Raw genomic sequence first — 13,001 nt, 5'->3', positions numbered from 1 at the left:
AGATCCTCTTACTTCCAAAGTATCTTACTTATCTTTGGCTTTGTGCCAACCTTGATCACATTCACAGCCCTAAATTTAATAGGAGACCAGCTTTTCCACTTCTAGTGTGGGCAGGAGTATAGAGGTCTTTGTATGTGAAGCCTACCTTGTAAAGAGGAAGTAGTCTAGTTTCCAAGTGTGGTATCTTGTAGGGAAGTGTGAGTAGCTAAATCTGGAAAGGTTGGTTGGGGTATAATCATCAAGCCCAGGCTAATAATTTGGGACTTTATTTGGTAGGGAACTAGGGAGTCCCTTCCCAAGTGACCATCCTCCTTGAGTGAGACCCTTTGCTTTCTAAGGCACTGCATGATGCTGGTTTTGTTTTAGATGATCTCTTATACTCATGGGGCCAAGGGGAACTTCGGGGTACCATACAAGGCCCTATACTTACACATGCAGAGTATTGTGATGGGATTTGTCCTCAGGTTAGCAGGAGATGTCATTGTCAAATGGAGAGTTCAAACTGAGACAGATGAAAGAAACGCAAAGTTAAGGTTGGGAAAGCAACACTGAGCACTTCATTTCCAAGGTATAGGTGAGGTTATAAATATGGAGGCAAGGTATAGGGGGTAGAGGGTGGCGAAATGGGTGAGGAAATGGGACATAAGAAAAGTGAAGAAGACCATTTTAGGTCTGACACCAAAAATGCAAGGGTGGCAAGGACTGGTTTGTATGTGCTGTTAGATATGTAGGACAGGGAATGGGCCTGTTAGAAGAGGATGAACCTGGACTTGTGAATATGTGCTGTGTCTTTTCCATTTGCTCCTTTTCTCCTCCCCACCTTTCCCTCAGGTTTCTGTCTTTGGCCCTCTTCTCTCTCTGCCATCTCTTTATGAGAAATGGCATCCACATCTCTGACTTCAATTATTTTTTTTTTCTTTAAGATCTATTTATTTATTTTAGAAGGTAGCAAGGGACAGAGGGAGAGAGAGTCCTAAGCAGACTCTACACTGAGTGTGGAGCCTGATATAGGACTTGATCTCACAACCCTGAGATCAGGACCTGATTCAAAACCAAGAGTTGGATGCTCAACCTGCACCACCCAAGTTCCCCCATGACTTCAATTCTTGTTTTCTGTGACTTCCATATTTGCATTTCTAACCTTGACATCTTTCTTGAATTTTTGCATCTTAAGTCCAGCTGCCTGCTGGATATTTTCCATCTAGATATACTATAAATCAGGCCAATGTTGTACAACTTCTTATAGTACCATTTACATAGAATGAAATGGGTTAGTACAACATGGTAGCCCTGACAAGTATCTCAAACTCAAAAGGTTAAAAAAATCCACAAAGAAAAACCTTAGAATCATCTGAATATTACACCCCATCAGCTTCCTCTCCCAGTGATGTCATTTCTGTTAATAATATATTAAGGGTCATATTTTCCACCAAGATTTCATTCTTAATCAGCTACTTAAAAAACTGTGTCTTTACTCTCCCCCCATGAATAGTCAAATTGTATAGCATTTAACATATTTTATTTCAACAGAGCTCTAGATCTTTTAATCATTTTTAGACCTCAAATTATAAAAAACTTTATCATACAATGAAATAGAATTGGGAAGAGTAATTCATGCTATTTCAGATTTATACATATAATTTTATTTAAGTATAACTATTAATACACCTTTGATAGCAATTGATCTAAGTTAGCTAATCTAAAATCATTTGAAATACTGATCCGCTAGTTTTTTAGTTGGTGTATCTGGTTGCAAAGAAATCTATCGTAAGAAAACCATGATAGATAACAGTTAACAGCAATTTATAGATACTATATCTGGTTATTTTCATACAACTTTGATCATAGATATTGAATTTTAAAATTATGGTGTTTAAAACCACTCTATGACTAAAGCACACTAAAATGAATGTTAAAGCACAATCATTATTATTCATAACTTCAGGATAATGGAAATATTTAATGATTGATTTCAGTTCTTCTAACCTCTGGATATGTGATAATTAGTAAATCAGGAGTCCTGAGAGTTTTCATGAGTTTTAAAAATATATCTTCAAAGCACCTAAGAATATATTAATATTTACTCCAATATGAGAACAGAATTGAGCCAAAAGTTTGGTTTATAATTCTTAATCAGTGACTTCTTACTTAAGTACTTAGATGGTATTTTCCTGACTTTTTGAAGAAAGTTCCAAAAGCTGGTTGCCAAAATACCTGTGTTTCTTAATCTGCCTGTTTTGTCAGAGTTGTTAATAGTAATGACACACCAGAATGTATACAATTATACCTAGTTTTTAAGTTGGCTTTCAAACTGAAAAAGGAAAAAAATCCTGGAGTTCTTTAAAAGCACACATAATGGAGTTCACATATTAATTTCTAGGAAATGAATAAAGATGCTATGGTCCATTTCAATCTAGTCTTTATTTTACTATGTAATATCCTTTTATGATTTGTAAGTTTGTTATTTAACTGGTTAGTTAAATGGACACAGTTTTACTAGTTAGTAAATGGACAAATTTACTAGTTAGTAAATGGACAAAAAATTCACGTTCTTTTTTTTTTCTTTAAAAATTTTATTTATTTGAGAGAAAGAACAAACAGGGGAAGGGGCAGAGGGAGAGGAAGAAGCAGACTCCTGTCTGAGCGGGGAACGCATGGTAGGACTTGATCCCAGGACTCTGGGATGATGACCTGAGCTGAAGGCAGCCACTTAACTGACTGAGCCAACCCAGGCTCCCCAAAATTTGTGTTTCTTTTTCTTTCTTTTCTTTTCTTTTCTTTTCTTTCTTTCTTTCTTTCTATCTTTATTTCTTCCTTCCTTCCTTTCTTTTTTTTAAAAAGATTATTGATTTGTTTATTACACACACACACACACACACACACACACACGCACACACACACACAGAGGTTGCACAGCAGGGACAGCAGCAGGAGGCAGAGGAAGGAAGAAGCAGGTTTACCCCAAGCAGGGAGCCCGACGTGGGGCTCAATCCCAGGACCCAGGGGTCATGACCTGAGCTGAAGGCAGATGGTTAATGACTGAGCCACCCAGGCACCCCCCAAATTCATGTTCTTAAGAAGCATTTTTTTTTTTTTTGGTCAAACATAAGTTAAAAATTGATTTATGGGGCACCTGGGTGACTTAATTGGTTAAGCATTCGACTCTTGATTTCAGCTCGGGTCATGATCTCAGGCTTGTGAGAGCAAACCTCCGGTGGAGTATGGAATCTGCTTATGATTCCCAGCTCTCCCCACCCTGCCCCCTGGCTCTGACCCCTGGCTCTCTCTTCCTTTCTCTCTCTCTCTCTCTCTCTCAAAAACAAACCAAACCAAAACAAACCCCAAAACAAAAATCAAACCTGGTTTAAATATATATTAGCAATTTCATAAGTTTAAGAAATCTATAACATTCTTACATTTCTTTTTTTTTTAAGGTTTTAAAAATTTATTTGACACAGAGATAGAGAGTACAAATAGGCAGAGCAGCAGGCAGAGGGAAAGGGAGAAGGAGGCTCTCTGCTGAGCAGGGAGCACGATATGGGGCTCGATCCCAGGACCTTGAGATCATGATTTGAGCCGAAGGCAGACACTTAACTGACTGAGCCACCCAGGTGCCCACGTTCTTACATTTCTTGAAAAGCCTATGAATATGAGATACAAAGGAAGGCGAACACACCTGGAGCCTAGAAACTACTTTTGGAATTTTTGATAAAGTCTCAATCATGTGTTCCTCCTCATCTGTGTAAGGAGCTAAATCTGCTTCACTGAGTTATTGGAAGAATTATGTTGCAAAAGAATGTTGTAAAAAGAAACATCCATGGAGCACTGGGTGTTGTACATAAACAATGAATCTTGGAACAGTACATCAAAAACTAATGATGTATTGTAGGTTACTTACATAACACAATAAAAAAAAAAGAAACATCCATGTGTAAAGCATCACTAATATAATCACTGTCCTGATCCAGGATCCCCCATAACTTCTGGATGACTTTATCTTCCTCCAGAGGGAATTCTAGCAGGCAGTATATCATGGCATGGGAAGATCTTGGTCCCTTGAGGGATTAAGCAAATTTGAAGCTGAACATCAGTCTTCACGAGGGCTGGTCTGTTTCTAGCTCAACTCTACTCTCAAGCTGCAACACTTTAGGGATCTCAAAGGAAAGCTATGGGTGTGTGCTGGGAACCTGGACTCCTACCTTTGTCCCCTACTTTTGTCATTCTTTCCACCCCTAAATGATTGCTGAATACTGTTCAGCTTCTCAACTGCAGTATTCAGTCCAGTTTCTTAGCCTCCAAGTCACTGCTTGCTAATGAGCAAACAGTTCCAGTGGAAAAGTAGTGCCAGATATAATCTCTCAGCTTCCAGATTTTGGCCCTTCAAATTCTGGCTGCTTTGATAGTCTTCAATTACTTGAAACAGATTTTTAAAATATTATCCCCCAGCTTTTCTAGTTGTTTTTGCAAGAGGCTTGGTCTATAGTTAGTTAATCTGTCTTTATCAAAAGTAGAAATCTGACCTTGGAGTAAATCACTTAACTTCTTTGAGCCTCAGTTTTTTCATCTATAAAATCAGATAATCTAAAGGAAAACATTTCCTAACTTGTATGGTACATAGATATAGCCTATATGGCCCCAAAGTACTTTATACTTTCCTCTTATATGGAAACAAAGCATCTGAAAGTTACACGATCAAAGAGTTTAGCCCCATTCAAGGACTGCAACTCAGCCAGGCGGCTAATGGACAGAATTACTCAGTGGCATGCACATAGTTGAAATAGTGGCAACATTGCAACATTGCCTAGAAACTGTATTAAAAGCTATAACATAATGATATAACTGTAAGCTAGCGAAGTATAGATGTATGTATATTTAAGGGGTAAAATTAGAAGACAAGTGTATTCTTCTAGATCTTCTCTCTATTCAAGCTACTCTGTGATAGTCCTTTCCCCTTTGGCTGAAATCTCAGGTCCTGGCCTTGAATTTTCCGCTCTTTCTCAGTCCTTAGCTCCTAATTTCCCTCTCTCTTTTCTTGTTCCTCTGTACCCACGCACTAGGATGCCAGTTTGGGAATGGTGGTGGGGAGGAGAGGCAATGAGTAGAAAGCTCTGTTTGGTCTGATACTGCTGTGAGTTGGCATCAGTGCTTTCTGTACTTGGTAAGGGATGCTGACTCATTCTCTGGGGGTGTTTTGGAGGAGCTTCCCACCTTCTTATTTTTTGAGATCTCTTGATGTGACTGGGCTGTTGAATTCATCTCCGTCACTCTCTAGGAATTTAGTGGTCAACTCCAGTAGGGTGTCTTTCCAGCCCTTCAGAAATTTCTCTGGATAGGGTCTAAGACCACCCCCTAGCCAAATTATTGTGTGGGAAATATACGGGAGACATGAAAGACCTTTCCAAATTGATCTCTCTTTGCTCAGCCATCTGGCCAGAAGCCATTGGATTTCTCAGGATGAATCAACAGCCTGCCCAGGCACCAGTCTGGAGGGATACATATATACCAAGTTCTCTAAGTGGTTTTGTAGCAGCACGCCTTTCCTGAGACATGAGATGGGCAGCACACACAGCACCTTGACAACGGTTCCACTGAATCCTACCAGAATTCTCTCAGCCTCTCCAACCTCTTTCATAGACTGGAAGTCATACATTGGTTTCTAAACACCTCTTTTCACAAGTTCGTTTTTTTCTTAGTATGGTCATGGATGTTCTCAAGATGCCCCAGGATGAAGAGGGAAAAGTGAGGTGCTGCCCTCATGTGGTCTTATAGGCAGAAACACCAAGGAGTAGTTGGGGTCAAAGAACAGGAAAGGTCTGTCTGTTCAGAGCTCACTGGAGATACATTCCAAGGCTCCCAGGCATACAGGGTAATGAGGACTGAAGGCTTCTATCAGCAAAGGGGGTCAAGAACTGGTGAATATGGATTATAATCTTTAATGTTACCCCATTTGTACCCACAAGATTATGGGTGGCTCTGGAAATGGAGGGTATGTACAAAAAAAAGTACAACAAAGAAAATAAAATTCAGCTGCAATCTTTCACTCTGATATAGGTGTCTGTGTTGTGTGTGTATAAATTGCTATAATAGTTACAAGTATGACACATCATGAACACTTCCCTTATTTAATATCTTCCAAAACATATTTTTAAAATGCAGCCTAGTAGGGGTGCCTGGGTGGCTCAGTGGGTTAAGCCTCTGCTTTCTGCTCAGGTCATGATCTCAGGGTCCTGGAATAGAGCTCTCTACTCAGCAGGGAGCCTGCTTCCCTTCCTCTCTCTCTGCCTGCCTCTCTGTCTACTTGAGATCTCTGTCTGTTAAATAAATAAATAAAATCTTTAAAAAAAAAATGCAGCCTAGTATTCCACTACATGGCTATGCCGCAATTTAAACAATTTATTTTTGGACTTTCAGGTAATAACGTTCCTCCCCATTATATACAATCCATAGCGGATAGTTTGCAGTCTAAGTGTGCACAGCTCTCATTATTTTCTTGTGATAAATTAACAGATGTGGAATTTACTGGGTAAATATCTATTTATCTATCTTCATGTTCCTCATACACATTGCCACATTTTCCTTTAGGAAGATTGTACTTACTTAGCTCCTACCAGCAGTGTATGAGAGTGTCCGATAAAAGCCATTTTATATGAAAACCTCTGTTGGGTGAAAATTACCCAGTATTGATGATCAGAATCAGGGCAGGACCGTGCTCTGAGCGCTGAGGGTTAGAAGGCTGCCCCTGGCAGGAATCCATGAGAACCATCCTGCTCAGTTTAGTGTCCCGAGGAGTAAGTTCCCGCACACTCGCTTACCAAGATCAGATTTTACAAATGCACACCAAAGCAGATCCAAAGACCCATCGGCTAAGACACTGGGGCAGGACCCTTTCCACCCGCTCCCAGGCTCAATTTCTCCCCAGTCAACTGGTGATACAATCTCTGCCCTGTCAGTTCCTCCGGGCTGTCGTGGGACTCCAAAGAGATAAAAAACATGAAGGAGAGTAGTGCATTCGTATATTACTAAAAATAGAGTGGGAGGGGAAGTAGGGAGCAGCACAGCTGCCTGCAAGTCTGGGGCCCGGAGGCGGAGATACCCGTAGCACGCCTGAGCGGGGAGATTGGGAGGAGGATTCAGAGGCGAGAGCCGGGCTGTCCCACCCTCGGCTCCGCCCCCGTCCCCACCGCACACCTCAGCGATGGCCCCGCCTCCTCCACAGACCCCCTCCCCCCGCGCTGGCCCCTCCCCATCACCGACACCTCCCTAGAACCGACCCCGCCTTCATTGCAGACTCCTCCCCCGATCCGACCCCTCCCAATCACAGGTCGTACCCGCGTCAGGCCCACCCACCCCAGTCACTAATCCCTCCCCTGGAACGCCCCTCCTCCGATCCCTCCCGGAAGCGCCTGCGGAGCGTCCCCACATGGAGCGCGAGCCGAGCGCCTCCGCGGCCGCTCCTGCGGCGGCGGCCGCGTTCTTCTCCTGGGTACGTGACTCCGCCCCCGGGCCGGGGCGGCTGGGACTGAGGGGGCGCAGAGGCGCGGGGGAGCTGGCGGCCTCGGCGTGGGCGTTCCTGGACTGGGCGGCCGAGGTCCCCGCCAGGCTCTGGGTTGGAGGACGCGGGGCTGGGGCCCGAGATGGAGAGGGTTGGGAGGGAGGCGCCCTCACGGGTGACTTAGGGGCCTGCTGGCTGGTGGGGTCCGGACCCGAGGGGCTGCGGCGCAGCGGGAAGCATCTGCCTCCTGGGCAGAGCGTCTGGTTCCGCGAGAGCCTCAGGCCCGGATAGCGCCGGAAGGGACGGCTTGGAGGGATCGCCCCGTCCAGAGCCCTGTGGGGCCACCTGTGCTCCTCACCATCCCGGAGGATGCCTGCCCGTTCCCAGCCCCACCCTGGCGGGAGCATCCTTTCATGTGAGGCCTGCGGTGGTGGGCCGTGCACCAGGCGGAGATCCTGCCTGTTCGCTGGTATTCTTCTGTGACCTGATCTTGCCTGTGTTCGGGGGCGTGGGAGTCTGCGCCGGTGTGTTGGCTTGACGGAGGCACTGAGAGACAGGGTCATCTTTACGTGTCCTGGCTAGGAGAGGGGAGGGTCTCTGCAAAGGATTGTGTTGCAAGCGGCCAACCAGACAGATGCATGGAAATAAGCTGGCGTAGTGTCTTGTTCTTTACAGCCCATATCACAATTGTAATGAAATGTAGGATTTGTGAATGTCAGTCTCCTTGGCTAGAATGTAAGCGTCTTGAGGGTGGGTGTTGTGCCTGTCTTGTTCACGGTGCCTAGCAAATATTTGTGGATGAATGAATGAATGAGACCCTTTTGTGTGCCTAGCTAGGTGCTGGTCTTTTGGGGAAAACACACATGTGAGAGATCCAGCTTTGGAGTTGAGGGAGCAGGATACCACCTATGTTACTGTTAAAACGAACCCGTGTTGCCTAGTCAAAGGTAATTATCAGTACCGGGCAGCACTTGTTGAATGTAAGGCGGCAGACTGGCAGAAGGGAGACCGCGCTGTGGCCTGAGGTAGTCTGGCTGTCTGGGTGCTATCTCTGAGGCGGCACTTGATTTGGCGATTGAATGCAGCCGGTTCTGGCTTTTCCCAGGTGGGAGACAGGGACCTGCGTGTCAGATATGGCCTCTTCCACGGCTTGGAGGCCTGCGGGCTGCCTTGCTGCATAATATGCGTGGAGGGGGTCTATGAATTTGCCAGGGCTGCAATGGAAAAATACCACAGACTGGGAGGTCTTAAAAAATGGAATTTTATTTATTTTATTTATTTTTGGAGGCCAAAAGTCCAAGAGCAAGGGGGCAGCAGGTTTACTTTCTTCTGGAGCCTCTTTCTCTGGCTCGCAGGTGGCTGCCTTCTTGAGGTGTCTTCGTGTGGCTTTTTCTCTATGTGAGAGCATTCCTGTGTCTCTTCTTGTATTGGTTTCAAGCTCTGCCTTTACGATTTCATTTAACCTTCATTATCTCTTAAAAGGCCCTATCTCAAGATAGAGTCACATTCTCAGATACTGGAGGCTAGGGCTTCAACAAATTAATTTTAGGGGAACACAGTTCAGCCCATAACAAGGAAATTTACCTCCTTGGAGTTGTATATGTGTGTGTGATATGGCTGAAGGGTTTGTAAGGAAAGGAGGCAAATACAGCTGTAACATGTATAAATTTTCCTCCGTTTTGCTTTGTCCTGGATTTTGGGCCTCTTACTGCATTATAAAAATTGAGTCCCATAATTTGAGCCTCAAGAACCCTTGTCTCTCTCACTTTCTGTTCAGCAGGCTGTAGTTCTGCTCATGGGGCAGCCACGGATATCTTAGGGCTGATGGAGACATCCTGTGTGTGGGTACCCCACAGTGTGCATGGCTTTCCTTTCATCTTTCCTAGGTAGGGCCTTATCAGATCTTACATTCATTTACTGTATTCACTATAAAATATATGTACACCTTCTCTGGGCCCGCATAGTTTCAAATGCAGGGGAAATGGCAGTGAACAAAGTTCCTGCCCTCATTGAGTTTACTTTTTAGAAGGAGAGGTAGGCAATAAAATATAAGCAAAGGTCACGTCAGGCAGTGCTATGAAGAAAAATAAAGCAGAAAAAGGGGGATAAAGTGATGGGGGTACTGTAGATATAGTTATAGGTTAACTTCTTGCCAGGGAAGCTCTGGGCTGAAGTTCCCACCATATATCCTTAGAGACGCAGTACAGTATAATGAAAGGAGCAGGGCATATCTGACTTAGTGCCTTCCCAGCTATGTGATTATGGAAGGTCACTTAACCCCTCTGAGCCTTAGTTTCTTCTTCTGTAAAACAGGAGTGATAATGTCCATCTCTTCTGTTGTTGTGAGAATTAAAGGTGAATGCCAGCCACGGGAGAAGCACTTAGTAATTGACAGCTGATACTGCCCCTGAGGGACCCGTGCCCCTGCCATGGCTTGCACTTCCAGCATGGGAGTCCTTGCAGCCCGGTACAAATGTGAAATAGACCATAAGGGGCAGAAGTTTGTATGCATATATGTATTTTGGGTAGTTATTTTATTTTAAATATTTTATTTATTTATTTGACAGAGATCACAAGTAGGCAGAGAGGCAGGCAGAGAAAGAGAGGAAGAAAAGCAGGCTCCCTGCTGAGCGGAGAGCCTGAAGCGGGGCTTGATCCCAGGACCCTGTGATCATGGCCTGAGCCAAAGGCAGAGGCCTTAACCCACTGAGCCACCCAGGTGCCCCTTGGGTAGTTATTTTAAATCACTTTTCCTCTTTCAGATGTCTTAAAAACAAACATATTTGGAAGGTTTTATTCCTCATATCTAGGAAGAAACAGCCAGGAGTAGATACTTGGAGGAATTATAAAGATTTCTGAAATCTAAAGTTTCTTCCTGCAGGTCTATAATTCTTTTTCTTCAATTTTGAGTACATAAAACTCCAAAGACCCCAAACTGACCTGACATAATGCTGTTTATAGTCTTCGCCTGCCTACTGTATTTGTACCTCTTACTGTAGAAATAATACTATTTTGCTTATGGGGCACTGCTCCTGAACCTCGCAGCAGTGTGTTTGATTTGCATACGATATTACTTTTCTAAAGTCTGTACAATTCTGAACCTGAAATGCATCTGGCTGCAAGGGGTTTGGATCAGAGATGCTGGACATTTATTTTGTAATAACAAAGATAGACATATTACCCACCAAGGGGAAATCTGTTCCCTTACAGGAATCTCACCATGTGAATCTCGGAGTCACACAACACTGTACTTGGAAAGGCCCTTGGAGATCATTGCCAACCTCTTTCACTTTGTAATGAAATAACAGTGACATGCCCTGCTTGAGGGCACAAGGCCCTCAGCTAACTTCGATTACAGAAGTCATTGCCAGTTTTCTCAGTGAGGGCATGAGAAGGGACTTCCAGTGTATTTCCCAGCTACTTTTTCCCCATTTCCCCTCCTTATTTCTTTTCTTAGCCTCCCTAGAGGATTAGCTTTTATCAGAAGGAACTCGCATGCTGCCCCTTAAAGGTGATACCTGTAGGCTGGTGCTTTGGGAGGAGAAGGGGAGTATCTTTGGATAAGGGCTCCTCTCTCATGGAAATCGCGGTGTTCTTGGGATGGGGCCATCATCTAAGTATGAGTTGCATATAACAGCCTCTTAAGAATGAGCTTATGAAATCTCCACTGTTAAAGGCTCTGAGAGGCATGTCAGGATGAGAAAGATAGGGACAGGTCAATGCATATTGACAGTTGTGGTTCCCGTACTCATTCCTTCTTGCCTTATTTTATCCCTAGGGTGCAAATAGCTACGGGCAACTTGGCCTTGGCCATAAGGAAGATGTTCTTTTGCCCCAGCAACTGAGTGACTTCTGTAAACCTGAGTGTATCAGGAGGATCAATGGAGGAGGGGGCCACTCTGCTGTTGTCACAGGTAACATCCTTCTAGAGTGGACAGTTCTTATTTCGACATTTTGCACTAGCGTGTGATGTTGCCACCTTTCAGCCTCTTATATTTTGCAGAGGAAAACATTTTTGTGAAAGAGCCAAGTTACCATTAGAGAATTCTAGATTGTCAGAGCTCAAAGGCCTTCAGAGATTTTCTAGGCTCCCCGCCCCCATTTGTACAAATGAGTCTCAGAGAGGAAAACTAGTTGCTTAAGGTTACAAGACACATCAGTGGCAGAGTTGCAACATACATTCATTTTATATCATATATTGCTATTTAACTTTCACTTGTGAGTTAGAAGTCTTTGCAAGTAGATTGAGCAAGGACTTTGTGTTTTCCTTAATTTGCTTTGCAGAGCCTATGATAGTACTTAACATGTATTACAGGAACCATGATTTTGCAAAAAAAGGTATATTGCATCCTGCTTAAGAACATGAGTTCTTGGAATCAACTGCCTGGGTTCAAATCCTGGTTCTATTATTATCTATGTGGCCTTGAGCATATTAATTCCTTTGTGCCAGTTTCACGTTTGCTACATGGCGGTATTCATGCTGGATGAGGAGAATCAGTGAGTGACAGGACTGCAGTATGACTCTCATGGGTCCTTGACACTTTTGCCTTTGTGGACCCTTTCCTCTATAAAAAAATAGTAAGAATTTTATTTCACAAACACATTGATATGAAGATTCATCTAATCCAGGCTAGATTTAGCATTGTATCTTTATTTATTTATTTTTAAAAAAGATTATATTTATTTATTTGACAGAGATCACAAGTAGGCAGAGAGGCAGGCAGAGAGAGAGAGAGAGGGAAGCAGGCTCCCTGCTGAGCAGAGAGCCCGATGTGGGGCTCGATCCCAGGACCCTGAGATCATGACCTGAGCCGAAGGCAGAGGCTTAACCCACGAGCCACCCAGGCGCCTCTCTATCTTTATTTTATTGCATTTATTTTTTTCTTATTTTAGAAGAATGCAGGGGTGCCTGGGTAGCTCAGTGGGTTAAGCTGCTGCCTTCAGCTCCGGTCATGATCTCACGGTCCTGGGATCGGGCCCCGCATCGGGCTCTCTGCTCAGCAAGGAGCCTGCTTCCCCCCCACCTCTGTCTGCCTCTCTGCCTGCTTGTGATCTCTCTGTCAAATAAATAAAATCTTTAAAATAAATAAATAAATAAATAAAAGAATACAAAGTTAGGGGCACCTGGGTGGCTCAGTGGGTTAAGCGTCTGCCTTTGGTTTAGGTCATGATCTCAGGGTCTTGGGATGGAGCCCTGCATTGGGCCTCCTGCTCAGAGGGGAGCCTGCTTCTCCCTCTCCCTCTGCTGCCCCCCCTGCTTGTGCTCTCTCACTCTCTCTCTCTGTGAAATAAATAAATAAAATCTTAAAAAAAAATTAAAGAATATAGAATTAAAACATTTCTGTGGGCCTCTAAAAGTATTGTGGGCCCTAGGCATGATGCCTAAAGGATAAATTGGCACCACAGATAAAAGATAAAGCTTATACCATAATATGTGGCACCTTCTAAGTTCTAAATGAATGCTGGCTTTTCTTGGAATGGCAGATGCTCAGCTTGGTGACTGGCCACT

At 43.9% G+C, this 13,001-nt stretch overlaps 1 protein-coding gene across 5 annotated transcripts in view; it reads left to right on the top strand.

Moving 5' to 3' along the window:
• The first annotated feature begins 7,394 nt into the window (after positions 1 to 7,394).
• SERGEF (secretion regulating guanine nucleotide exchange factor) overlaps positions 7,395 to 13,001 on the top strand; it is a 223,613-nt gene continuing 218,006 nt past the window's right edge. For 4 of the 5 annotated variants that reach the window (XR_014316070.1, XM_082747308.1, XM_082747307.1 and 1 more), the window contains exons 1-2: positions 7,395 to 7,483; positions 11,271 to 11,406. Coding sequence is in view for 4 of the 5 variants with exons in the window: in XM_082747308.1 (XP_082603434.1) it covers positions 7,421 to 7,483; positions 11,271 to 11,406 (199 nt within the window). In the remaining variant the exon portion in view is untranslated. The remainder of the gene's footprint in view (positions 7,484 to 11,270; positions 11,407 to 13,001) is intronic. The other variant, XM_082747309.1, reaches the window with a different exon arrangement.

Source organism: Mustela nivalis (assembly GCF_964662115.1).
Source record: "Mustela nivalis genome assembly, chromosome: 9".
Taxonomy (NCBI): domain Eukaryota; kingdom Metazoa; phylum Chordata; class Mammalia; order Carnivora; family Mustelidae; genus Mustela; species Mustela nivalis.
The sequence above is the reverse complement of the archived record's forward strand: the minus strand, read 5'-3'. Positions and strand labels throughout refer to the sequence as shown.